Raw genomic sequence first — 27483 nt, 5'->3', positions numbered from 1 at the left:
TCATACAAGCTAGGGGAAGATAGCACGGATGCTAAGGAAAGAGAAATGGGCTCGAGAAAAGAAGAGGAAGGAAAACCCGACCAATCGGCAACTTTTAAAAGAAGGAACCCAGGGGATAAACCAGTAGGGGTCCACCCGACATGTTTCCAGTGTGGCAAATCGGGGCATATCCAGGCCAATTATTGGTATGCCAAAAAAAACAGCAGGAGGCACTGCAGTCAAGTCTGTGACTGGTTTTGAAAGTGGTAAGCCTGTGTTCTTATATCACTCGAAAGCAGAGCACATATCAGAACTTTTTGCACAAAGGAAAAATGACTCCTTTTATGCCCCAAGCAAGGAGATAACCATCCTCAAGCATACCGGTTCTTTTCAAACCCTTTTGGAAGCTTACTTGCAAATGCATGAAGGTTCCCTTAGTTAAAATTTACCTACAGAGTAGGTCACTGAGATCAGAATCATTCTGAGCTTACCCATGCAGGGGTAAACCTATTGCTGGGCAACAATGTGGCAGGAAGCACAGTATTGTACCCAGAGGGTCCAGAACAGTCCACGGAGACTGGAGAAACTGAGAGGAGAAAACAAAACTATGTACAGCTGCAGAGGACTGGGGAAGTCCCAAATATCCCACAGGGGCGATAGAGTCAGAAGAATTTAAAAGAACCCAGATAGACCCCAAAAAAATTTAAAGAAGCTAAGCTAAAAGCCACAAAAGTTGAAGGAAAAGCAACCGAGATATGGTTAGCTGAAATTTTTTTAAAGCTTTAAGTAGGGATGAGGAAAGTTCCTAAACAGGAATACCAAGAGTAAGGGAGATGCCTCACCTAGTTGAAGTGCCATAGGGGAGTGCAGTGGAAGCTGTACAACCATCAGCGAGCCCTAGTGTCCCAGAGGACATGGGGCACATTAGGGAACCACCTATCTCTGAAGGAAAAGGGAAGCTAACATACCCTAAAGTGAACCACACTTGTGAAAATCACAAGAAAACTAAAAGTGAGGTCAGCCTGGATCTACCCGCTGAAGAATCAAACAATCAGGAGGTCCAAATCCAAAACTAATCAAACCCAACAATTTAGAGTCAGAATTCAGGAAGAAATTCCAGATGCCTTGCAGGGGCTAATGGAAACAATGCTTCACCAATATCATCCTAGAAATAAGAACTATAAGAACTATCAATGTGCCAGAACCTCAATGGTTAACACCATGTATTGCGGAAGCAGTAGTTAAGGGGTTAAAGCTTGTAAAAGCAGGGAACCTTACAACAAGTAGTAACAGAAATTTGCATACTACAGGTTTTACCAACAATCACAGTCCTGGAGATTAACATTCCTAAAGTAGTACAAACTGGTGCAAGAGAAACTACAACCCCATTTGACAACACGTAACCAAAAGAAATGCAATTTTTGGTGGTACCTCATCCAAAGGAAGGATGATCAAAAAACTTAAGCTTGAACCTCAAATGGCTGCTTCAAACAATGTCAACTGCACAGTTGTAAGATGGAGGAGTGAATGAAATGAATGTGTACAGTGGTGTAACCCTAAACTTTCTTACTGTTTTATTCCATCTTTCTAAAACCCAAATAAAATACAAAAAACAAAAATGAAATCAACGATTTCATTTTTCCCTTTTGGGGGGAGGTGTCACGCGCACCGAAAGTGCGATAATACAACAATCATGAACTAACTCTGAAGAGTTATGAAAAATGGACTTTGTCATTTCTGCAGCTACCTCCACTGTTTCCTCCTCTCCCTCTTGCCGACTATCACCACACTTTGGAGCTCTCTCCCTAAACCTCTTCATCTCACTCTTCGATTTAAAAACCTCCTTAAGACACATCTCATTGTTCAAGTTTTCAGCCACTCCTTATTTCTCCTTTCCTGGCTGGGGCTCCATTTTCTTAACATTTACTGTGATGTGCCTTGGGGCTTTTACTATGTTAATGTCGCTATATATGTGTAAGTTGTTTGCTCCAAGTGATGCTTTTCTGCTGGAAACCTTTGAAAGTCCACATTGGGAGGTGCATGTCTATGCCTTTAAAGAGATTATCATAGCTTAATTTATATTACAGCACAGTCTCCATCGATATTAATGTAATACAAATGTGGCATTAGTAGACAAGCCCGCTACAGTTTTTCAGTCAGCATTTCCTTTATGGACACCAAGGGTTCATTTGGCAAACCTGTTTCAAATCTGTCTTAGTTACAAAGGAGCCCTATATAGTTGAGGAGCTTCCATCTGGTTTACCTGTCTTTAAGTTAGCAAGTATGAGAAATTTGTCATTCGTGGCAAAGCCAAGTGTCCCCAGAAAAAAATTAAAATTGGAAAGATTTTCCATCAGCCCTTTGGAAAAGGTTACTGGAATTGCTAAGGAATTGCTTGATGTATACAACACTTCAGAACTTCGAAAAGCAGCAGCACTCACATACTAATGTGAAAAAATCCTGAAATGCCTAGCTTGACAGCTACAATACCTAGCGAGAGCCTCAACCAGTGAACAGTAGTCCTTGCAGGCAAATGGAGAATTTACCCCACAGGTGAACATCATGGTACCAGAAAGCTGGCCTTTTCTACAATGCAGCAGAGACTGAGTCACTACCTCCCCTATTGCTGAAGGGACCTTCATTGCAGGATTGTATCTGATTATTTTTATGAAGGAATAGTACCTAACGTAGTCAGATACTTGAGTGAGAGAGAGATTGTTGAGGAATGCTATGTTCTGCATTTCCCAGTTACCCCTCTAAAAGTTGTAAAGTCTTTTTGGACACTCGAGGATGGGCACCGAAGTGACAATTTTTAAACAATGAAGCTTTGAAGTGCAACACTCAGGGTTTTACTCCACTACTTTGTAGTTTGCTTAAGTATGAGAGTTGCTAGTAGAATTTGTATTTCAGGGTCTTCATTTTGTGTCTTCTGAAGAAGGTCATCCCATTCAGAGATCATCCAGACAGGGAGAATGGCTTTCCACATCCAGCCTCCACAATATATACTTCAAGCCTGTAGGAAAAATTAATTTACAAATCATGCCTATAGAGTGAGTTACTACTGTTGAAGCTGCAGTTGTAACATCCAACAGGACATCAGCAGTTCTTGCTTTGGCACTGCAGCCCAGATAAGAATTAATCTATTATTTCATGTTAGTAATGTTATTCCTAGCAAGCTACTTTATTTAACTACATCTGTGACATGCTATATCAATACAAAAAGGTTTATAATGCTGTTCTCAACATGGTACACTAATAAATTGTAGAATTATAGAGTAGTACAGTACAGGAGAGAGTTCAGCCCGTCAGGTCTGTGCTGGCTCTTTGTAAGAGCAGTCCTGTTGGTCCCACTCCACCGTTTCTTCCCCATATCTCTGCAATTGTTTTCTCCAGTATTCTCCCAAGCATTCAATTTCCTTTTGAAAGCTACTATTGAATCTGTATCCACCCCCATATCAGGCAGTACATTCCAAATCCTCACCACTCATTGTGTAAAAAAAAATTTGCCTCGTTGCTGCTGGTTCTTTTGTCAATCATCTTAAATCTGTGTCACCTATCAACCTTTCAGCCATTGGAAACAGTTTCTCTTTATTTACTCTATCTAAACCCTTCATTATTTTAAACACCTCTATCAAATCTCCTTTTAGTTTTCTCTGCTCTAAGAAGAACTGCCCCAGCTTCTCCAGCCTATCCATATAACTAATCCCTCATCCCTGAAACTATTCTAGTAAATCTTTACTGTACTCTCTCCAAAGCCTTCATATCCTTCCCAAAGTGCAGTGCCCAGGATTGGACACACTGCTTCAGTTGCGGCCATACTAGTGTTTTATATAGGTTTAGCATAACTTCCTGGCTCTTAACTGCTTTAACATGTCCTGCCACCTTCAAAGATTCAGACTGCATTGTCTGTCATTCTTCCTACCAAAATGTAATTCCTCAAACTTTTCTGCATTGTATTTCATCTGTCATATGTCTGCCCATTCCACCAGCCTGTCTATGTCCTCTTGAAGTCTGTTATTTTTCTAACTGTTTGCTACATTTCCAAGTTTCGTGTCATCTGCAGATTTTGAAATTATGCCGTAAACCCCAAGTCTAACTGATGGATGTATATCAAAAACAGCAGTGGTCTTGCTACCGAACCTTGGGAAACACCACTGTATACCCACCTCCAGTCTGAAAAACAGCCATTCACCATAAATTTCTATTTTTTATCCCCTAGTTAATTTTGTATCCATATTGCCCCTTTTATCCCATTAACTTCAACTTTACTAGCAAGCCTATTATGTGGTACTTTATCGCATGTCTTTTGATAAGTCCATATACACACCATCCACAACTTATGCATTGCTATCATCTGCCCTCTCTGTTACTTCATCTGCCTGTTTTTTACTCTTAATTTACCTGGGCTTGATCCCTCGTCAATTTGCTGAAATTAATCCACCTCCATTTAAGTATTTTTATTTCAGATTGCTCCTTCTCCTCCTTCATAACTAATCTAAATCTTATGGTACTATGCTCACTATTCCTGAGATGCTGCCTGACTGTAACATTTTCCACATGACCTGTTTTATTCCCCAGGGCTAGATCCAGTAATGTCTACTTCCTCATTGGGCAGAAACATACTGATTCAAAATTTTCCTGAACACACTTCAAAAATTCTTCCCCCCTCTCTGTCCCCCATGCAATCACTGTCCCATTCAAAATTGGGGTAGTTAAAGTCTTGCATATAAAAGTCTTCTCTATAGTTCATGCACATCCTAGCAGTTTCTTTGTAAATCTGCTCCTCTATCTCATTTGTCACTATTTAGTAGCCTATAAAATATACCAAGTAGCGTAATAGCTAGTCTATTGTTTCTTAACTTCAACCAGATAGATTCTGTTTTTGACCCCTCAAGAACATTATTTCTAGCACTGTAATATTTCCTTAATCAAAACTGCTAACCCTTTATTGCCTGCCCTATCTTTCCTGAATACCTTATACCCAGGCATATCAAGCATCCTGTCCTCCCCTTTTTTGAGCCAGATCTCAGTATCACTAGTACATGATTTTCCCACATGGCTGTTTGCGCCTGCAGGTCGCCAATCTTAGTACCCATATTTCGTGCATTTACATGTATGCACCCAAATCCAACTTAGACTTCTTTGTATTTTCTATGATCGCACCTATTTATTATTTTAGCTCTGTTTCCCCAGTCCTCTGCTTACATTGTTTCTACTTTTTAACACTACATCTTGGTGCCTAACCCCCTGTTGAATTAGTTTAAACCCTCCCCAACAACACAAGTTAGCTTGCCCACCAAGAAATTGATTCTGGATAGGTGTAGGTGCAACCTGTCCATCTTGAACAGGTCTCTCCTGCCACACAACTGGTTCCTATGTCCCAGCAATCTGAAGCCCTCTCTCCTGCACTTTGCCGCTAGCCACGCATTAACCAGTCATATCCTCCGATTTCTACTCTCAGCAGGAGTAATCCAGAGACTACTGCTTTTGAGCGTGTTCATTGTAGAGTGTTCGAATTACTTGCTTGGGCGAGGGATGGGAATTAATTGATTCCCCTCACATTTGATCACACGATTTTCTTGCAGCACAAGATTCATTTTCTGTTGAGAATTTGAAAAGATCACGCTCCTCTTTGCCTAATGATCATAATTGTTTATCTCTTTGAGTCTGCAGGTGAGCCGGTGAAATGATTTAGGATTTATAGAGACTCCTAACATGGGGCCGATCATACTGGGAGTTTGTTTCCAGAATTCTGTTCTGACCACTGACAAGTTTTACCCATAGTGTTATTGACCATGTTCATGTTGCCACAGGTGGTATGTGCAATTACCCACTCCACAGGCTCATCAGTACCATGATCAAGATGGTTCCTACTTAACACCACCTCCTCTGCCACCCCCTCCACCATTTGTTTCTGTTGAAGAGGAAGATGTTGGGATAATGGATGAAAATGAGATCTTGCCTTCTCGTCTGCATCCACGTGTTACTGAGAAGATTAGAGAACTGGTTGCTCAGGGAATTGACCAGGTCTACATGGTCCGGAAGCAGTTAAGGTATAACTTATTTTCCTGAAAATGCTGGAAATCAGAGAACATTTAGACAGATATCGAAAATATGCTTACAGAACAATGCGAAGATGCAAAATTGTCACTACAGTATATAAAGAATATCTCAATAATTTGGCTGATCTATGCAGAAATGTGTATTATTGTAAAATGACAGTTGGTTAACTCTGTCGCTTATTTACTGTAGTTGTAATACAAAAGGCTGCTGAACTAGTTTCTAAAAGTGATAGGTAAATAATTTAAGGATGCTGTGAATTATGTCATACTTACTCTGGCTTTCTCGAACATTCTTTTACATTTTACCTCCTGTGGAAGTCCAATATTCCTATGTATAGGAATTGCATTTATATTGTATGTTAAAGTGGGTTGTCTTGTCAGCAAGATGTACTTTTAAAAGTCAGATGCAGAGATTTGTGATTCAAATCCTTTAGCTTATTTCTGTTTTTTTCTAACTATTTTCATTTACATTGAGTGCTGGTGACATCAGTGGGGAAAGTGGTTGTCAGAAAATACTGAGCCTGCCATTGTGAGGAATGTGGATTAAAAGCCACATAATTGATTTTTTTTTTATTCGTTCAAGGGAAGTGAGCATTGCTGGCAAGGCCAGCGTTTATTTCCCGGTGCTGGTGGGCCGCCGCCTTGATCTGCTGCAGTCCATGTGGTGTAGGTACACCTACAGTGCTGTTTGGGAGAGTGTTCCAGGATTTTGCCCCAGCAACAAAAAACACACTCCGAGAAAAAAATCAGAGTTAATGATTGTTAGCTGCACTGAAATTAACTCTATTTCCTCACAGCCAGTTTTTTTTTGTCAACCACCAACTGTTAAACAGGTCAGAATGGGGAGAATTCACAAGCAGCCAAGCAAATCCAAATCCAATCAGTTGTCAGCCATTTTGCAAATTACTCCACTTTAAATCATAGTTCATTTCTGGCTGGCTACAGGTAGCCTTTTGAATTTCATTTCTGTGTTCTATTTGGTCAGGACTATGCCAGTTGCGTCAGGCTGCCTGTGTATTTTGCTTTAGGTCTGGCTGATTTGGTTTTTGTCACGAATGTGTGACATGGACTATGTTAGTTTTTATTATCTGATGTTGGGTGGGATGGGCTAGGTCCTATTGGTTGTGATATGCTGGACTGTAATTGATCTGCTTTTCTTCATGCAGAAAGTTTGTGGAACGGGAATTATTTAAACCTGATGATGTTCCTGAGAGACACAATCTCTCCTTCTTCCCAACTGTCAATGACATCAAAAACCACATCCACGAAGCACAGTTAGCACTACAGAGAGGCGAGCTGGAGTACATATCTGGATCAGTGACTGCAGCAGTAAGATATATGTTTGTTCTGGTGTGCATGTAACTATTTGAACGAGGGGATGGAATACTTTTTTCTGATTTTTTTCAACCTTCATAAGCAAATAGGAATTGCCATTGCCTATGGAGCGGGTAAACTTCTCCCCCATTCCCCACTCTACTGCATCTGTCTGTAATAGGCCTTCAGTTCCAGATGTGTCATGGGCAGCAGATCTGTTCTTCTGTCTCCCACACCAGAGAAAGTTCTATCAATGGTCATGGATTTTTTTTTTGCTCATTTATTTCTTTGAGATGTTTTGTTTAATTCTTACATTATTTTCTAGTTTAGGCAAAATATTGTTTGAATCTCTCTTTCTGTATGATGGGTGTAGGTGTACAGCAACAATTATAATTTTACATTCAGCTGGTTAAGCCAGATAATTGCATTGGGGTAGTGTGTGCATCACTGTAATGTCTCCTTCCTATTTGTGAATCAGGCATTGAGTCGTCATAAGTTTCATGTTCTGTTCTGGGTGACCATAGTCACACCCTGGAGAGCTTTTAATTTTGCGCATGCGCCAACCAGTCCTGGCAATGCGGAATGCAGTGCTTGCGCAGAGAGTAGGAGCCAATGTGCGCAGATTGGCGCAGTCTGATGATGTCAGCTGCCAGCTGCGTTGTCAATAATCACTTGTTTAATTTTTCATTTGTACATCAGGTATCCACAACTGCCACAGTTTATGCAGATGTGGTTTGGGGTTGCCCATGAGCTTTGCAGGAGAGTGAAGCCAGGGATCTTCAGCGTGATTCTTTCACAAGCTATTTACTTGAGACATCTTCCGAGCTCCATTTCACTTTCAGGCTTCATCTGAGTGGAAGTTGCATTGTGGAAGGTTAAGCACTTGGGTCCAAAAGGACGTGTGACTTCAAGCAGTGTTCAGGGACGATGCTGGGCTCCTGGTAGATGGGGAGACGTTAGTTTTCCTCAATTGCTGGACTTCCTGGAGTGTTGCAGCATTGTGGCGAATGGATGATGGAAGCAATGTGCAACAGCACTGGCAGCCAAGGCGTAGGGATTGACTTGAGGATTCCAGTGATACACCGAATTAGGATGTGCAGTTGGATGACATCAAACAATAAAAAAAATTGTATTTATATAACGCCTTTAACATAATAAAACATCCCAAGGCGCTTCAGAAGAGCGTTATAAAGCAAAATTTAACACCATGCTACACATTAGGTGATATTAGAGAAGATGGCAAAAAGCTTGGTCAAAGAGGTAGATTTTAAAGAAAAAAATAAAGACTTGCAATTTATGTAGTCCTTTTCACAATCACTGGACTTCTCAAAACGTTTTCAGCCAATGAAGTACCTTTGAAGTATAGTTGCTGTTGTAATGTAGGAAGGAATGTCTTAAAGGAGGAGAGAGAGGTAGAGAGGAGTAGACGTTTAGGGAGGGAATTCCAGAGATAGGGACGAGTAAGGCCATGGAGGAACTTGAAAACAAGGACGAAAATTTTAAAACCGAGGTGTTGTTTGACGGAGAGCCAGTGTATGTCAGCAAGCTCAGCAGTGATGGGTTAGGGACGTGGACAGCAGAGTTTTGGATGACCTCAAGTTTATGGTGGGTAGAATGTGGGAGGTAAGCCAGGAATGCACTGGAATAGTCAAGTATAGAGGTAACTAAGGCCTGGATGAGGGTTTCAGCAGCAGATGAATTGAGGCAGGGACAGAGTTGGACGGCGTTAGAGGTGGAAATAGTGATGGTGTGGATATGTGGTCGTTTTTGAGTCAAATTAACATCACAGTTGCAAACAGTCTGGTTCAGTCTCAAACATTTGCCAGTGAGCGGAAAGGAGTCAGTAGCTAAGGAATCAAGTTTGTAGTGGAGACCGAAGCCAATGGCTTTTGTCTTCTCAATATTTAATTGGATGAAATTTCTGCTCATCCCAAAGTGGATATTGGACAAGCAGTCTGATAATTTAGCAATAATAGAGGAGTCAAGTGAGATGGTGGCGTGGAAGAGCTGTGTGTTGGCAATGTACTTGTGAAAACTAATGCTGTGTTTTCAGATAATGTTGCCGAGAGGAATGTTAATTGTATATCAATTGTATATGCAGGAGGACAGCATTAATTGGCGTCTTACTTGAGCACATATAAAGAGACACTTACTGAAACAGTATGGGTGGGTTGAGTTAGGAGGTAGATGCTTGTAATGTTTCACTCTAAATAAATATAACAGTGAGTAAAGATTGGCTCCAGTATCATCCCTCAACAACTGGCCTTCTCCAAGGAAACATGTAGATGAAAAATAGGAGACGAGCAAGCATAGATCCTTGGGGGATACCAGAGAGGTCATGGTGTGGGAGCAAAAAGAGAAGCCATTGCAAGTGATATTCTGGCTATGATTAGCTAGATAAGATTGGAATCAGTTGAGTGCAGTTCCACACAACTGGATGATAGTGGAGAGATGTTGGAGGAGGATGGTGTGGTCATCCATGTCAAAGGCTGCAGACAGGTCAAAAAGGATGAGGATGGTTTGCCTTTGTTATGGTTACGCACAATGTCATTTGCAATTTTAATCGCCATTTGAGTACTGTGGCAGGGGTGAAAACTAGATTAGAGAGATGCAGGTATGGAGTTCTGGGAACGATTAGCCAGGGTTTTGAGAGGTGATGCCATTTCAGGGACTTTGGAGAGAAAAGGGAGGTTGGAAATGAGGTAGTAGTTGGCAAGGACAGTGGGTCAAGCTTGTTTTTTTTTGAGGAGAGGGGTAATGATGGTGTATTTCAAGGAGAGAGGGACAGTATTTAAGGAGGGAGAACCATTAACACTATCATCTAACATGGGGACCAGAAAGGGAAGCTAAGTGGTCAGGCTAGGAGGAATAAGGTTGAAGGAGAAGGATGTGGGTCCCATGGACAAGATGAACTCAGAGCGTTCGGGTAGATGGGAGAGAAACTAGAGAAAGATGCGAGTTCAGGGTTAGCCAGGTGGGCGCTTTAGCGAAAGTTTGGTCGATTGGGCTAGTGAAAAGGAGGGAAATAGCAGTGGCAACTGATTGGATGGTCTCAATCGTCGACCAAGAAGTCCATGAGCGCTTCACACTTATTGTTGGAGGTGAGGTAGAGGAAACGGAGGAGAGAGGCTTAAGAAGAAAGTTTGCATAGAAAAAAGAAGCCAGGGGTTATCTTTGCTTTCCAGGATGATCCTAGAATAGTTAGCAAACAAAAGCATTACCCAATAGTGTTTTATCTGGTCCAGCCAGATCTGGCAATGAATGGCAAAGTTGTCTGTCTTCAAGTCAAATTTGACTACTTCTTGTCCATTCCAGTGCATCGTACTCAGCTACAAAGTACACAAGGACCATCTTGATGTTTGAAGCACTGATGTTGATAGTCCCTAGCTTATGCTTTCCAGTTTCTGGACTAGGTTGACCCTTATCTTCGTCGTAGTGGTTAGCTGCTTCAGGTGGTCCTGAAAAGTTAGCGTGCTGTCCAACTTCTCTCAAAAATAGTTCAGAATGAGTCATGATACACAGTATTGCCGCAGAAGATCAGTTTCAGGCTGCACTTAGCGCTTCTGTTATCAAGGTGGAATGTAGTGACTCTTGTTTTGTGCTGGTTTGACTTGAGCTTCCACTTACAAAAATATTCCTCCCTGATCCATTCAAGATGGACTTGATGCTGTTGAAGGTGGCTGCTTCTGTTGCCAGGGCAGGGTCCTCCACCTGTGCAAATTTATGCAACTTTGTTGGCAGCATGTCTCTTGTGTAGATTTTGAAGAGTGCCTGTGCAAGTGCTGAGCCTTGTGACAAACCGGTGTTGATGAACCAGGGTGAGCTGACTGTTGCCCAAGTGGACACATAGCCGCCTGTCTAGCATTGCCCATAGCAGACATAGTGTTTTGAGGCAGGGATGATCGTTATGAGCTTCAGCAGCAGTTCTTTAATCCAGACTGAGTTGTTGGCCGATGACAGGTCTACAAAGGCTGCAGCAGTTTAGGATTTCTTCTGAAATCTGGCATCTGTGCATTTCAAGTGCCAAAACTTGATTGCAGTAACTTGAGTGATGCCATCTTAGATATGGTTCATCCAAGTCCTACTGCATTAATCTGACCCTGAGCAACACCAACCTCGTATCACTACTTGGCTTCAAAATCTGCACATTGCTCAGGTGCTTTCCAATCACAGAAAACAACAATATTTGCCTTTCATTATTATTTTCCAGACATGAATCCTCGCACGCTAAATAATCTGTTAAAAGGGAATGCTGGCCTCTAGAGTGATGTCAAGATAGCGATCCTTGGTTCAACTACACCAAGGGCTGAATTTTACAAGCCCCCCCAATGTCAGGGGTCATGGTGGGGGGGGCCTGGAAAATCCTTCTGGGAGAGGCCCGCCATGGGCCTCGACGCCGGGATGGCCCCACCCCATTTTACCGGTAGCAATGAAGCCTTGTTGCAGCCCCTCGGCGCCAGAATCTTCATTTCAATATTCAAATGACTGAATAATTACTAACCTTTTCACGACGGCCATCCCACAATGATTTTCCGGCAGGTTGTCAGAAGTCCCTCGCCTTTGGATCTCTGTGCCATAACACTGGTGGGGAGGGGGGAGGAGAGAAATTTTCAGGTCAGTGGGGTGGGGAACAGCAAAAACTTAAGCGATTGGTGGAGGGGATGGTGGGAAGGGACTGAATGGTAAAGTGGAGAAAGTGTGGGGGTGTGGGGGAAGATCGAAATCTATTTTTTTTTCATTTTTTTGGCTGGAAAGGGCTATTTAGATATTGATTACTCATTGAGGGGGGTGGTGGGAGAGGGGATTTATATGATAAAGTTTTAACTTTAATTTTTTCCCACCTGTCACTTTAAATATTAAAATTAAACTGAAGGGCCTGTAGCCCTTTAAAAATGGCGCCTGCGCAGTGGCACCGGACACCTTTGCTGGGGTTGGTGGACCCACCCCCTCTACGTCATCAGGGGCGGACAGTCCGCCCCACCATGCTAATGAGCTGCCGCGCGAAATATCGCGGCAGCTCCACAGCGCATGCACACTTTTTGAAGCTCACCGCTGAGAACGGCAGCGAGCTATGAAAATTCAGCCCCTAGAGTACTGTGTACAATTCTGGTTGCCATATGAAATAAAGCATAGAAGCACCAGAGAGGGTGTAAAAAAGATTTACACAGATGATAGCAAAAATGCAAGGGTATACATATCAGGAGAGGATGAACAGCTGTGGGTCTCTTTTCTTTTGAAAAGCGAAGGCTAAAGGGTGACCTATTAGAGGTCTTTAAAATTAAAATTATGAAAGGTTTTGATAGAGAATATTTCCACCTGTGGGAAGAGCAAAACAAGGGGCCATCAATATTATATAGTCACTAAGAAATCAAGTCAGGAATTCAGAAGAAACATCATTACCCAAGGAATGGTGGGAATGTGGAACTTGCGACTGCAGAGAGTGGCTGAAGCGAATATTATAGATACGTTTAAGGGGAAGCTAGATGAGCATAGGAGGGAGGAAGGAATAGAGCGTTATGCTGATAGAGTTAGATGAGGAAAGACAGGAAGAGGCTTGAGTGGAGCATAAAACACCAAGATGAATTGAAAGCAAAATACTGCAGATGCTGGAAATCTGAAATAAAAATAGAAAGTGCTGGAAATACTCAGCAGGCCAGGCAGCATCTGTGGAGAGAGATGCAGAGTTAACGTTTCAGGACTGTGACCTTGCATCAGAGCTGGCAAAGGCTAGAAAAGAATTAGCTTTTAAGTTAATGAAGCGGGGGGAGGCGTGGTTTTGGTGGCAAAGAGAACAAAAGGGAAGGTGTGTGATAGGGCAGAGGGCAGGAGAGATTAAATAACACAGCTGTCATGGGACAAAGGCAAAGAGTGTGTTAATGCTGTAGTGAAAGACAAAGCATTAGTGCAGAGAGAGTTAATGAGCAGCTGTTAATGAGAATAATGAGCAGCTCTGTCTACATGAAAAGCAGGCACGTGATTAAAAAACTAAAATAAAATAATTAAAAAAATATTTTTAAAAAGGCCAGTCATGCTCTGAAATTATTGAACTCAATGTTAAGCCTGCAAGGCTGTAGAGTGCCTAATCGAAAAATCAGGTCCTGCTCCCCGAGCTTGTGTTGATATTCACTGGAACGCTGCAGCAGACCAAGGACAGAAATGTGGGCATGAGAGCAGGGGGACGTGTGTTGAAATGGCAAGCAAGCAGAAGCTTGGGGTCATGCTTTCGGGTTGAGCAGATGCCACACCAAAGACATCTTCCCTTCCCTTGCCCTGTCAGCATTCCGAAAGGATTGTTCCCTCTGCGACACCCTGGCCCATTCCTCCATCACCCCCAACATCTCGTCCCCTTCCCATGGCACCTTCCCATGCAATTGCAGGAGATGTAATACTTTCCCTTTTACCTCCTCTCCTCACCATCCAAGGCCCCAAACACTCCTTCCAGGTGAAGCATCGATTTACTTGTATTTCTTTCAGTTTAGTATATTGTATTCGCTGCTCACAATGCAGTCGCCTCTACATTGGGGAGACCAAACACAAATTGAGTGACCACTTTGCGGAAGACTTCTGCTCAGTCCAAAAGCATGACCCTGAGCTTCCGATTGCATGCCATTTCAACACCTCCCCCCCCCCCCCCCCCCCCCCCCCCCCACCCCAGCCCCCCTTGCTTTCATGCCCACATTTTTGTCCTTGGTCTGTTGCAGTGTTCCAGTGAACGTCAACACAAGCTTGGGGAACAGAACCTGATCTTTCGATTAGGCACTCTACAGCCTTGCAGGCTTAACATTGAATTCAATAATTATAGAGCATGATCGGTCTTTTTTTAATTTTCTATTTTTTAACCATGTGCCTATTTTTCATGTAGACAGAGCTGCTCATTATTCTGCCATTAACACTCTGTCTTTCACCGTAAGCATTAACACACTCTTTGCCTTTGTCCCATGACAGCTTTGTTATTTAATCTCTCCTGCCCTCTGCCCAATCACACACCTTCCCTTTTGTTCTCTTCGCCACCAAATCCACACCCCACTTCACTTGCTTAAAATCTAATTCTTTTCCAACTTTTACCAGTTCTGATGAAAGGTCACAGACCTGAAATGTTAACTCTGCTTCTCTCTCCACAGATGGCTACCTGACCTGCTGAGTATTCCAGCACTTTCTATTTTTATTAGCAACATGAATTGGTTGGGCTGAATGGCCTGTTTCTATGCTATATATCCTATGTAATCCTATGAATTCCTTTTTCACAGAGAGACCTCAGGATCCGGCTTAGTGAGGCACTTCTGTACTGCCAGACAAGACAGAGAATCAGACATAAGTAGGAAACATTTTCAAGGTCTGAGCCCCACACAGATTCATCCAGCATTGGTTTACATGACGCTAGTTGAGTCACCAGCACTTTTCAGTTCCTGACCAGTATCAAGTTTGTCTCCCTCCCTAAAACAATACTAAAAAAACCCACAAGAATAGGCACCAGTGCAGACTAGAAGTGTCGGTATGATTTTCCATCTATACTCCATTAGCTGAACTCAGGTGGGGTTAAAGTTGAGATGGTACAACTGATTTCAGTGATGCCGAGTTTGGGAGGGTAAGAATAAGGAGTTCCTGCTCCTGATTGTCATCTATTAATCTCTGCTGGAAATGCATGTGAACATTGGGTGAGCACATAATCAGCTGTGTTCCTCTCCATGGTCAAATACTCATTGCAACTTAGTCCCCTTGTTCACACATGCAAAATGCCCATTTGAACAACATACTGTGGGGCTTTAAGTACTGTTGAAACATATTCTAGCAAGGAATTCAGAGCTTTTGGAAGAAGGGAGAAATTTGAAGAAACCAATGAGTGTCTGAAGAATGCACTTTAAAAGGGCTCATTAAGTATTCTTTTATCTTGAGGTCCTCAACCATCAAGGTTTTATTTCTGGATATGGTTACCATTGGTAAACTGCATATCTGTTTCATAAAATCCTTGCCAATCCAAGTAGTAGTTAGCTAGCATCAGCCAATGAAAATTATTTAGGGCAGGTGCCATTTTAATCGAAGAAGTAAGATGGCCTTCTCTTCTGTTATAGGGAAGAGGCAGAGGATTGGGATATGAAAATGGGAAGCAGTTGCCTCGCTGTGAGGCTTCAGAAGGACTGCTGACTTGATTATATACATGTTGATAAGCAGAGCACAAGGCTTACTTCACAGCTAGGGATCCACCTTGTAACTCAGATGAGGAAGGATCCCATATTTGATCTAGTGGATATGTCTACCAAAACTTTGCTCATCCCACATGGGATGCAACAAAGATAATCTAGGAGAGCATGATTCAGGTAATGGCTATAGCATTCCACCTACATCTACCTTGTCCTCCAGATTTTCAAAAATGTCTTGTTACACTTGGTAGACAGATGACTGCCAAATTTGGCTGTCAGGTGCAATAACAACTACAACTTGCATTTATATAGCACCTTTATTGTAGTAAAACATCCCAAAGTGCTTCACGAGCATTATCACACACAATTTGACACGAAGAAATATTAGGAAAAGTAACCAAAAGCTTGGTCAGAGGTAGGTTTTAAGGAGCAACTTAAACAGTTTTGAGAGAGGTGGCGAGGGTTGGGAGGGGGTAATTCCAATGTTTAGGTAGAGGTAGAAGGTGGTGGTGACCAGCCTTCTTGAATACAACTGAGTGACTTGCTAGGCCATTTCAGAGGGCAGTTAAGAATCATCCACATTGCAGTGGATCTGGAGTAACATATAGGCCAGATTGGATGGGGGTGGCAGGTTTCCTTCCCTCTCGGGCATCAGTGAACCATGTGGATTTTTATGACACACTGGTAGCTTTTATGGTCACTATTTCTGATATTTTATTTAATTAATTGAATTTAAATTCCTCAGCTGCTGTGATGGGGTTTGAATTTGTGTCCCAATCTTACTCCAGGCCTCTGGATTACTTAGTTCAGTAACATATCCACAATGCTACTGTGCCCCCATGATTTGAACACAAGGTTGAGATTTTAAAGTTAAAGCATAGCTGGCCAATGTAAGTCAGTGAGCACGGGGATGATGGGTGAATAGGATTTGGTGCAAGTTAGGATATGGGCCTCAGCATTTTCCATGAGCTTAGGTTTGCAGTGGTTGGGAGGCTGATCAAGAGAGCATTTGAGGTGCAGACAAAATACATTTAGGTCCCTTCATTTCCTTTTATTTCAAAGCACTAGATACAGGTTAATCCTGATTTTTTTTTTCTATTCATTCATAGGATGTGAGCATCGCTGGCAAGGCCAGCATTTGTTCTCTATCCTTAATTGCCCTTGCGAAGGTGCAGTCCATGTGGTATAGGTACACTCTCATTCCTGTTAAGAAGGGAGTTCCATGAATTTGACCTAGCAGCAGTAGCCAAGATGATTTCCAGAAAAGTTCCCTTTCTCAGACAAGTGCTTAGGAGCATACAAGAATGGCAGATCGGAAAGGATCGAATCTGTCTTATACACTCATGTCGCAATTCAGCACCATAACTGTTAGTGGTCCCCACTCACCAGCAGCTATCTAATCTAGGGCAGACAAAATTCAAGGAAACAACTAATCCTGGGAGATTCTTCTCTCCCAAAGGCAATCACAAGTTCCATGAGGCACAAAATCCAACACCCATCGACAAGTGGATTGAGGATATACTGATAATTTTCCAAAAGCATCAGCAAAGCTGATAAATATTCCCAGAATCAGCCCAGATAAGAGTAGCACCCGACTTGTTGAAAAACAAACATTCTTTGTGAATACAGCCTGTGATCTTGATTCTTTATTTGTAAAAAATTCACCAAGCTGTTGAATTGTTGAGAGGAAAAACAATAAAATAACGTAAATTGTGGTGGTCTCAGATATCTATGCCAATGCTGTTTTTAAGCTTACTACTAAGAAATGCATAAGATTGACATGACTTGATTCACTCTTGGATGATGTTTGTGCTTTTTCCCCTCTTCTCTCCATGTCATTGTTTTTGTGACCACAACTGAAATGATGCTTGATGTAATAACATGGATTATTGCTTGTATCCGGATTAACAAAGTAGCAGGATTAGCAAAGTCTGAAAAATTCTTCCGCGTTATAGTGCGTATTTGGTGTGGGTAATAATTGTTGGCAATCAATTTTCAAAAGATTATTATTTGACAAGATATTTTTGACAAAAAAGTCATGAATTTTATAGCCATGTCTGCCTTTTCTGGTGGTTCAGATGGACTATCCCATATCAACATTCCTCCCACATAAACAGATTAATTGGCCATTTATCTCATTGATGTTTGTGGAGTCTTACTGTGTATGACTGCTATATTTATCTATGTAACTACTTGATCTGTCTAATTGTATGTGTGAAGCCTTGACACTTTCTATAGAGACATGTTAAGGCACTGTATGAATACAAGCCTTTTTAGCACCCTACATGTAGAAAGGTGATGGGATAAGGTTCTGCTTTCCTGGGTATCTCATGCTCATAGTTTTAGGCAAGCTGCCTAGTTGAAGCACTATGACATGGACAAGCCACTTGCCCCTAGAAGGAAAATGAAGATACAAGATGTTTAGCCAGCCTGTGCTGTTGTATCTCTGAGTGGCCTGTGTAAGAGCATCATTGGCTGGGTCACTGATTTCTGTGCTGCCTCAAATCTATTTCTGTTTAACTTACAAAGATTATTTTTCTAGCTGCAATGGACGGCTTCCAATGGAAGTCTTCAGACAGAGACAGTGACAGTCACACTTGCATCTGCACATGGGGATGGTAAGTGGTGGTACAAATTTTAAATAACATTTTGGTCCCAAATCTATAACCTTATTGTGAAGCGAGAGTTGACTGTGACTAGGCTGGCCTTTATGTAAGACGTAAGAATATAGCAAAGAGAGAAAAGAGGAATGACCATTGAGATCAACTGGCATTTTTTTTTTACGTTTATCCATTGAGGTTGGTAACAGTCTTACCTCTGAGTCAGAAGGTTGTGGGTTCAAGTCCCACTCCAGAGACTTGAGCACATAATCCATGCTGCCATTTCAGTGCAGTACTGAGGGAGTACTGCACTATTGGAGGTGTCATCATTCAGATGAGATACTAAAGTGAGCCTGCCTTCTGCCCTTTTGGGTAGATGTAAAAGATCCTATAGTACTATTTGAAGAAGGGCAAAGGAGAAGAGCAAAGGATTTCTCCCTAATATCCTGGCTAATATTTATTCCCTTTACCAACATTAGTAAAACATTACCTGGTCAGTATCTCATTGCTTTTTGTGGGACTTTGCTGCGCACAAATTGGCTGCCACATTTCTGACATTACAACTGTGACTACACTTTGAAAGTACTTCATTAGCTCTAAAGTGCTTTGGGATGTCCTGAGGTCATGAAAGGCAGTTTTTAATGCAAGTTCTTTCTTTCACTGTTCACATTATTGCAGTACTGCACATCCTCTGGCAAAGAGGATAGGCAGACAACATATCTCTATGTGAGACTGTTAAAGCTAACCGTTGAGGTGCAAAGAGACCATTGGTTGGCTTATTATGCAAGATGAAGTCTTGGGGAATCCCAGTGAAGCCATGGAGTAACACTTTTCATTCTTATTTCCTTCTCTGTAGGAAGTAATTTGAATTATTCTGATGTCGTCTTAAAAACATGAATGAATTTCTGATGCAATTAACTTGTGTATGCATTTAATAAATTCTCTATAAGAAACCAATATTCCTTGTAGAAATATATATAGTCCCAATAGCATTCATATATTGTCTCCCTTCCCCTATACAAACAGAACTCCTTAAGCTTCTGTTTAAAATATTGATATCTCATGCCAAACTTTATGTATTGTCTCTTTCCTCCACAAAAACAAAGAAGCTTTAAGAATACAGCTAACTGAAGTCCAGCTTAAATTCACAATTTTTGTCTGGCAGAGGACCTATGAAAGAAAGTAACACAAAAATTTTACTGTTGAATAATTAATGAAATTCTGCATTCATCACATCTGTTGCTAAAGTGGAAACTCAATGCCATATAAGAAAGTGCACAAATTGCTCTCAGATTATCTTAAAAAGCTGATTGGGATTTTCTCTGTAGTGTTACTGCAGAATGCTCACCACCCAATGCACAACATTTCAATTATGAATGCTGCTTTTCAATGCACTGCATGGTTTTGGTCAGCTCCAGTACAGACGGTGTTTCATTGTGCGTTGGGGATGATGAGAGGCATTTGCTCTCGTGGCCTCTCAACATGCTTTTGGCGAGACTCCTATAGTAATATCTATGGACTAGATTGCCATGTTTGCTATCCGACATGGTAGTAACCAGCCAGTTTGGAGAAAACTTAGAGATTAAAAGATCATATTAAAAAAATTAAAATGGTAAAGATATTATGCATATTTCACATGTGTTGTCAATCCACAGAGAGTATCACAGCTGATTCAATCATTACAAAGGTGGAGTCAGCCCAGCTGGCAGATACACTACCTCCAGAGGCAACTCAGCTTCCATCTTCACTCTCCTCACTGCAACCAAAACTTTTTGCACAATTACAGGTTAGATCAATAAGTTGTTCGACTGAAAGAAACCTAGACATCCATTTTCATGGATATGTTGATTTGCATTCTTCCAACAATTCCCCTATCCCTCAAAAAGTTCTGTCTTTCAAGTATATTTTCAGAACTCATTATTAGCATCCTAATGTTTGAGTCTGTCTGCTGTAGAAGCCCTCATCCATGCTTTGGTTACTTCCAGACTCTACTATTTCAATGCTCTCCTGGCTGGCACTCCCATCTCCACGTGCCACAGACTTGAACACATCCAGAATTCTGCTGCCCATGTCCTAACATGCACCAAATCCTGATCACCCATCACCTCTGTGCTTACTGACCTGCATTAGCTCTCATTCCACCAATGCCTCAAATTTAAAATTCTCAACCTTGTGTTCAAATTCCTCTAGGGCCTCGCTTCTCCCTGACTCTAACCTCTTCCAGCCCTACAACCTTACAATTCTAGCCTCTTATGCATCCCTCACTTCCTTCAACCCACCATTGGCAAAAGTGCCTTCAACTGTTTAGACCATGAACTCTGGAATTCCCTCCCCAAACCTCTTCACCTCTACCTCTCTCTCCTCCTTTTAAGACACTACTTAAAATCAAGCATTAGGTCACCTCTCTTAATGTCTCCTCCTTTGGCTTGGCGTCAATTTTTGTCTGATTATGCTCCCGTGAAGCATCTGTGGTCATTTTACTGTGTTAAATGCGCTATATAAATGCAAGTAGTTGTGTGTGTGTGCGCGCGCGCGCCCTTTCAAGTGTTAATTTGTATACTTGTGTGTTAGACATTAGTATAGCTCTAATTCTTGCTCCTTCATTGAACCTCCATATTGGAGTTGCCATCATCCCAGGAGAGAAAATCAAATGAGGCTCTGTCTTTTTCCCTCCTCTCTTGAAGATTTTGACTCTTGCTGGGGATGGTTCCATGATCTAGCAGCTGGCCGGTATGCAAATGATCATTCTGCAGATACCGTTGTCAAGTTATTGAGCCGTAGAGAACATCACTGCGAAGTCCAATGCTGTTTTTAGCTGATGTCCACATGTATACTTTCCAGCAAGGGTAACTGAATAGTGATCATAAATGGAAGTCTTGACATTTTTTCATCCTTTGTAACCAGAGGTGCTGAGACCAATAGTAGCACCCCAAATGCTGCCGGGGAAGAGATAACTAAATCAGTGTAGTTTGTAAATTGAACCTAGGACTTTCTGGTCTGTATGGCTTACTACTACATAATATGGTGCAATTACCCACTAAGCTTATCAAGGCAACTGGCACCCACTTTGCGAAAATTTTTGCTTTGGATAGTCAAATAATTTTTTTCTCTCCTGCTGAAGACCATCCTTGATATGATCATTTTCTCCTATTGTAAGCAACAGACCTATGTCCATTTCCCGACACAAAATTCTATCTGTTATTTCTTTGATTTGAAAGTTAGCAGGTTTTGGTCCTCCCTTTTAGTCACTGCACATATGGAAAGGAATTTTCATCAAAGCCTAGGAATTTTGACATGTGCAACCAGTGGCTTCTTGGATTGCATTCTGTTCCAGCTTATCTCAGTCAACCCCAACCCAGAGCAAGAATTTTGTTAAATGAATTGTTTTGTAGGTAACTTTCTTTCCCTTTAGCAGTTCCTATATTATGTGGCTTGAACTTCTTTCAAAGCATTAGTTATTTACTGTAAGTCATTTACTGTTGTTATAAGTTGTTTTCTTTCTTTCTCTGCCTAAGGGCTTACAGTTACAGCCAGCCTTCGCTACTTCAGACACAACCACAGCAGTTGTTACATTGAACTCCCATCAATCAGGCATCGGCAGCCCTTCTGCAGTGCTGGATTCAAGTAGCCCTATTGCACAGCAGCAGCAGGTTTTTAGTCAAGCTCACTTTCTGCAGCTCAGCAACTCGCTGTCAGAGTGTGACTCAGCAGCTTCCACCTTGGTCGGTGTGTCAGTTTCTGAGCAGAATATGGGGCAACTGGTAACAGTAGGAGCATCCATTGGTGGAGACACAGGCCTTGATGGAGGAGTTCACCAGATCTTGCTTGGATCTGGGCAGACCATCCCTGTACAGATCATGGAAGCCTCATCACCTTCCACAGTCAGTGAGTTTAGTTACGTTTGCTTGTTAATGAAATTTGGTGCTTGAATTTTAATACAAAAACTGTGGATGCTGGAAATCCGATCTGAAAACAGAAAGTGCTGGACTTACTCAGCTGATCAGGCATCAGTTGTGGAGAGAGAAACGGAGTTGATGTTTAATGTCGATAACCTTTCATCAGAACTGGGAAATGTTAGAAATGTAACAGATTTTAGCAAGTTTCATCCATCATCTCCATCTGCCCCCCCCCACCCCCGACCAATAATCTTGTCTAACTTGTACTACTTTGGCTTTGCAGCGTTTGTTCAAAACACCAATCAGAACAACAATTACAGGCGGATTGGGGTCAGGTCAGGAAACATCGTTGTGCTTCAGACATGGCTGGGCAATTAGGTGTAGAAGATGCACTAGGACTAAGGCAATAGAGAGAACAATGAGGTTATCACCAGCAGCATCAAAAAAGATATCCTCAGTTCATTCCGTAAGGAGCAACAGCCAGTCAATAGCAAATAACTAGCTATAACAATGGAGTCACCAAAAGAGAGCTTCCTCTTTACATCCATGCATTCTGATGGTTGCCAGTAATGCTGGGGTTTAGGGCCTGGTTCAGGTCATATCCTGTATTAGTTTGACAAGACAGTAGTGAAAAATAAAATTGTATCTAATTTCCAGTTCCAGATTAGGTTAATATATGATTAGGTTTTTTAAAACATCTGTGTAATAAATAGAGTTAATGACTGTGCATATATTCGATTTGCTTACTCAAAATTATAACTCTAAAATATCACAAGTGGAATTCTTTCACACTCATTAAAGAGCTTGTTGAATCGCCAACACTGATGCATTATCCCAAGATTGTTTCCTGAATTGCCTGCTCTCTTAAGTTAATCTGGCCCTAAACAGCAGTGCATTGAAATCCACCAAACTGAGCATCTGTGCAGAGGACCATCTCTTAATTCTATAACACCAGTGCGTCCAAAGTTGTATATTAAGGAAGGCGTTTTAAGACCTCCTTTACCTTGTTGGCAGGGCAAAAGCTTGTCATTCACTTCTTGCCTTTAGTTTCCAACCTTTCTCAATGCGAAACTCCCTTCCTAACTGCACTGTGGGCGTACCTACATCACATGGACTGCAGAGTTCAAGAAGACCGTTCACCACCACCGTCTCGAGGGCAATTGGGGATGGCCAATAAATGCTGGCCTAGCCAGCGACACTCACATCCCATGAAAGAATTTTTTTTTTGAACTCCTTCAGTACTGCACTTAAGATTATGCAATCAACCTTCTTGTCACATTAAGTAAGTAAAACAAAGTTCATTTAAAAAAAAATTAATTATATGACAAATTTTTGTACAGAAAAAATACTACGCTACAGGGGGTCCATTGAATTTTTATAACACAGGAGGGGGGACCTCAGAAGCAAAAAGATTGAGAATATTTGTTCCAGATTACTTTTTGCTAAAATAAATATTTCCTAGAATTTCTTCTCTGAGGATATTATTTGCATCTTCTTTAGACCTACCACCCTGTTTCCCCCCCAAATAACTGAACCAGTCAGACGGAATGGAATCCCTTCATTTTCAAACCTCTATAATGTCCTCTGTAAGTCTGCCCAAACTCTTGAAGCTAATCCTGCTAACTATGCCCTTATAGCTACCTATCATTCTGATTTCTACTTCTGCACTTCTGTAAAGTCTTTATCCTTTTCCAATTCTGGGTATCCAAAAACATACATCATAGATGTATACAATGCCTTGTATAGCATGTGTATAGGGTTTTTTTTTGTAGGCAACCCTAATAATCCAACTTCCAACCCTAGTTGTCTTCCAAATAGTCATCTTTCTCTCACTGCTAATGTCCCTTTTAATGAGTTATCAGCTATTATCCCTAGTGTTGTTCTTGATCCATAAGCATAATGGGTACTATTGAATTAAACATTTTTTGTTAAATTTATTAATACTACTGGAGCTTCCAGACACCAAATGTATGCATTGCACTTGTCCATATTGAGAGACTTCTTCCACACATAAGACCATTCCAATTGCATATCTAAATTGGGTGCAACACCTTGATTTCGGACAAATTATTGAACACTAGGCATATTTCGTATCATCTGTAAATTTTCTAGACTACTGTTGATTAAATTTATACAAAGTTCAGTAATTTCACTCTGCATTGATCCCACTGCATCTCCGTAACAGTTTCAAACAAGAGGAACCCTTCAGTTTACCTAACTTACCTATCCACAGTATTCCCTTTTTGTACATTTTTTAAAACTCTGAATCATCTTTGGTGACAATTACCTGTCTAATTCCTACTTGGAACCCATTAAGGTTTTTTGTTACACCACCCATGCCAGTAATCTGTTCCAGCCATTGAGTTTTAAAAAAAGTTATTGCTGCATTTTCTATTTTGTTTTGTTGTCCTTGATTTGTAGGTTTGACTCCCTGTGTTTAAATTCTGATCATGACTGAAAAGCTTACCTGGATCCAATTTGTACAAACTTTTCATAATTTTAAACATTTTTATCATTTCTCCTCTCAGTCTTTTGTTCGAGAGTCCATCTTTACACAAATGTCATTCCTTTAAATTCTGGATCAACTGTGTAGCCTATTTGTGGACCAGCTCCTTGGCTATAAATCCTTTTTGAAATAGCAAGATCAAAACTGCACATAGTATTCTACTGTGAATACAGTTTTAAAATCACCTCTCTGTTATACCTCTTCCTATGATCCCAAGATTTTGTTTGCTTTTAACAGCTTGGAAACGTTGGGCTGATAAATTTTAGTGACTTGTCTATCAGACCCCCAAGATCTCACTCCTGCCTCCTTTCAGTTATCAGGGCAAGCAGGAATAGGCAATAAATGCAACAATATCAGCGTTACCCACGTCCTAAGAACAATTTAAAATGCCATGAATATTTTCTGGTGATGAACTCGAGCAATACTTGTCTCTGATAACTTCCATCAAAGGACAACTTTGTGTAGCATAATTTTAACTCTGTAAAAGAACTCCGCATCAACAATTGATCTGTTGAAAGGAAATCTTGGTCTCTAAGGTGTTGAATCTTGAATCATCCAGTTGCAATGAAACCTTAAATCTCACCAGCAGTTACCTTCCTTTCGGCCTGATGGTGTGGTTAGGGAGCACTTTCTAGACTTAAAGATTCATTGGTCGTGCCAAACTCTTGAGTTGATTCATGTGAAATGGAGGTAGGGGTCCCCGGGTGCCCTATCCCACTTAGAAGAAAACATGCTTATTAATGAGACTTCTGTTGTTTTGATCCATATTGTTGCTCTTCACTTGACTTTATTTTTAACTGTGATTCTAGCCCAGGAGAGTTGTATTAGCCAAGTGAAAGAAGAATCTGAAGATGGAAGTCTACCTGCAACTGGGTCCTGCATGCCTGAGATAGCTGGACCAGGAGATTGAAGATCTTTATCCACTTCATGTATGCAACCAAAGAAACTGGTGGTTCCCAGTGATTAGTGCTCAATAGTACCCTGGTGTGGGGAGATTCCTGAGCTATCATGGAACATATGGGAGATCCTGGTGGCAGGCAAAGACCAAGTTAAGCTTTTCTTCCACTTCAGTAACAGGAATATGTTTGCCTATTTTGCAAGGCAAGAACTTTTTTATTGTCATATGCATGAGCCTTCTGCTCAACCCGCTTCGTAAGTGGGGGCAATTAAACATTTTAACAAAAATTAGCTGCTCAGAGCTGCTTAAAGAAATATTCTCAGTTTTGATGGTCTACCTAATATGTATCCTTGAAATATCAACAGACACAAATAACAAATCAGCACTTTGTCACCAGCTGGTATTGAAGCCTGTGCCAGCAAAATAAGGATCATCATAAGTACAGATTTCTACTACAAGGCTGCTGCTTGTCAGTTTTCACTATAGATTTTTCTGGTGCTGGTACCAGATCTACAGTGATGAGAGTACATGAATTAAGCATGCTGGATCCAATCAGACTAATATATTTATTCACAAATTTTTGGAAAAACAGTGGAAAAATGTGGACCGATTTGTACTGGCTAGTGGTTTGTTTGGTGCCAGAGACAGATTTGAGGTCTCATAGTATCTTCAAAACTGCAGAGGGAAGCCTCTCAGGATTTTCCAATAAAAGTCATAGCATGCAGAGCTATGAAATGCAATTAGGTTTAAGCTCTGGGACCTATAGCCTTTGAGTGTTCACTACCAGAAAGTATTCTTCTGAAGCCTGACACATAAATGGATGTGTTGCCAATTTCTTTGCTTTACTGGGTACCTGGCAGTAGCAGTTTTGGAACATTTGCTCATGGCATAAAGTAGCAGGAATCCAGAGTTTCAATTAAAGAAAACCTTTTTATTTAACACATTGGATTCAAAGAAAAGTACATTGTATTTGAAGATTAATTCTCTCTCAGGTCCTGGACTGTTGGGAGAGGCAGGAGAGTGCTGGTAGAAATGTACTGCTCTTACCCAAGTAAGCCAGTGTAATTGTGATTGAGATGCTTTGCACTGAAATGGACACTGGGATCCAGAAGCCACCTTTAACCAGACCTTGTGATTGTGAGGGCATTATTCCATGTCTTACACATAGGCCTATAATTAGCGATGAACAATGCAAGTACAACCATGGTGGAAATATCACTAGAAATTTTCACTTTTCGGGGTGTGGATCTCTTTAATGGTGAGGGGCATAGAATTACTACAAGCTTTTATTTCAATATTATTCCACATTTTGACTTAGAAGCTTTTATCATTATCTGATTAGCTACAAAAATTAAACAGATAACTGAAGGTAAACATACATTGTGTATTTTATCTTTAAATATGATTTCCATTTTTTTTCTTTTTTGGGGGAAGCTTTAAGGACCTTCAGAATACATGCAGTTCAAAAACCTTAAGAGAAATGCACCTCCATGAGGAGATGATCAAGTGGTTAAACCAACAGAACATCTTCTGTATTAAAAATAGATACTCCAGTAGTGTCAAACAGATGGAACGACTTTATTTCGCCAAAGGCAGGACCAACTCTTCTGTTGCCCTGCTAGCAAGCTAACTGAGAACTGCCAATACACGACCCTGATTCTAGCACAGGTACATACATTGTGCTTTTATAATTACACAGGTCTACCTGATGTGCCATTAAACAGAAGTACACTTGATTCAGCAAAGTTTGATCACAGACAATGTTTAATACATCAATGTTTGCAGAAGATTGCAATGTTTTACGAAAGTTACCAGCAGAAGTGAAACAATTCAAATAAAGCCACTTTTAATTGTAATTTGTTTTTTTTTTCTTTTAGACACGTAGTAAATTATGTTTTAAGAATGGTTGCAGTGCTCTGTAAGTGAGATGAGATATATATGATTTTTGTTCAAGGCTACCATGATGCATTACATCACGCTCACAATCTCGTGTGTTAAGAACTTTGCCAGTTTAGTCTTTGTCAATTGAAGACAACAGGCCCTGTGCCCATGTAGTACCCAATTCTACCTGTAGCGATTTGCCTCTGCTT

The 27483-nt window shown here is 41.1% G+C and overlaps 1 protein-coding gene across 6 annotated transcripts in view; it reads left to right on the top strand.

Moving 5' to 3' along the window:
* The window catches only part of LOC137372222 (calcium-responsive transcription factor-like), a 73373-nt gene extending 46124 nt beyond the window's left edge, over nt 1-27249 (top strand). For 5 of the 6 annotated variants that reach the window (XM_068035864.1, XM_068035863.1, XM_068035866.1 and 2 more), the window contains 6 exons: nt 5793-6032; nt 7208-7370; nt 18036-18111; nt 19749-19879; nt 21609-21978; nt 25305-27249. In XM_068035864.1, coding sequence (XP_067891965.1) covers nt 5793-6032; nt 7208-7370; nt 18036-18111; nt 19749-19879; nt 21609-21978; nt 25305-25405 — 1081 coding nt within the window. In that variant the 3' untranslated portion in view covers nt 25406-27249. The remainder of the gene's footprint in view (nt 1-5792; nt 6033-7207; nt 7371-18035; nt 18112-19748; nt 19880-21608; nt 21979-25304) is intronic. The other variant, XM_068035867.1, reaches the window with a different exon arrangement.
* The last annotated feature ends 234 nt before the right edge of the window (nt 27250-27483 follow it).

Source organism: Heterodontus francisci, chromosome 7 (assembly GCF_036365525.1).
Source record: "Heterodontus francisci isolate sHetFra1 chromosome 7, sHetFra1.hap1, whole genome shotgun sequence".
NCBI classification, from domain to species: domain Eukaryota; kingdom Metazoa; phylum Chordata; class Chondrichthyes; order Heterodontiformes; family Heterodontidae; genus Heterodontus; species Heterodontus francisci.
Note: the sequence above shows the minus strand (reverse complement) of the source record. Positions and strands in the feature narration are given on the sequence as shown.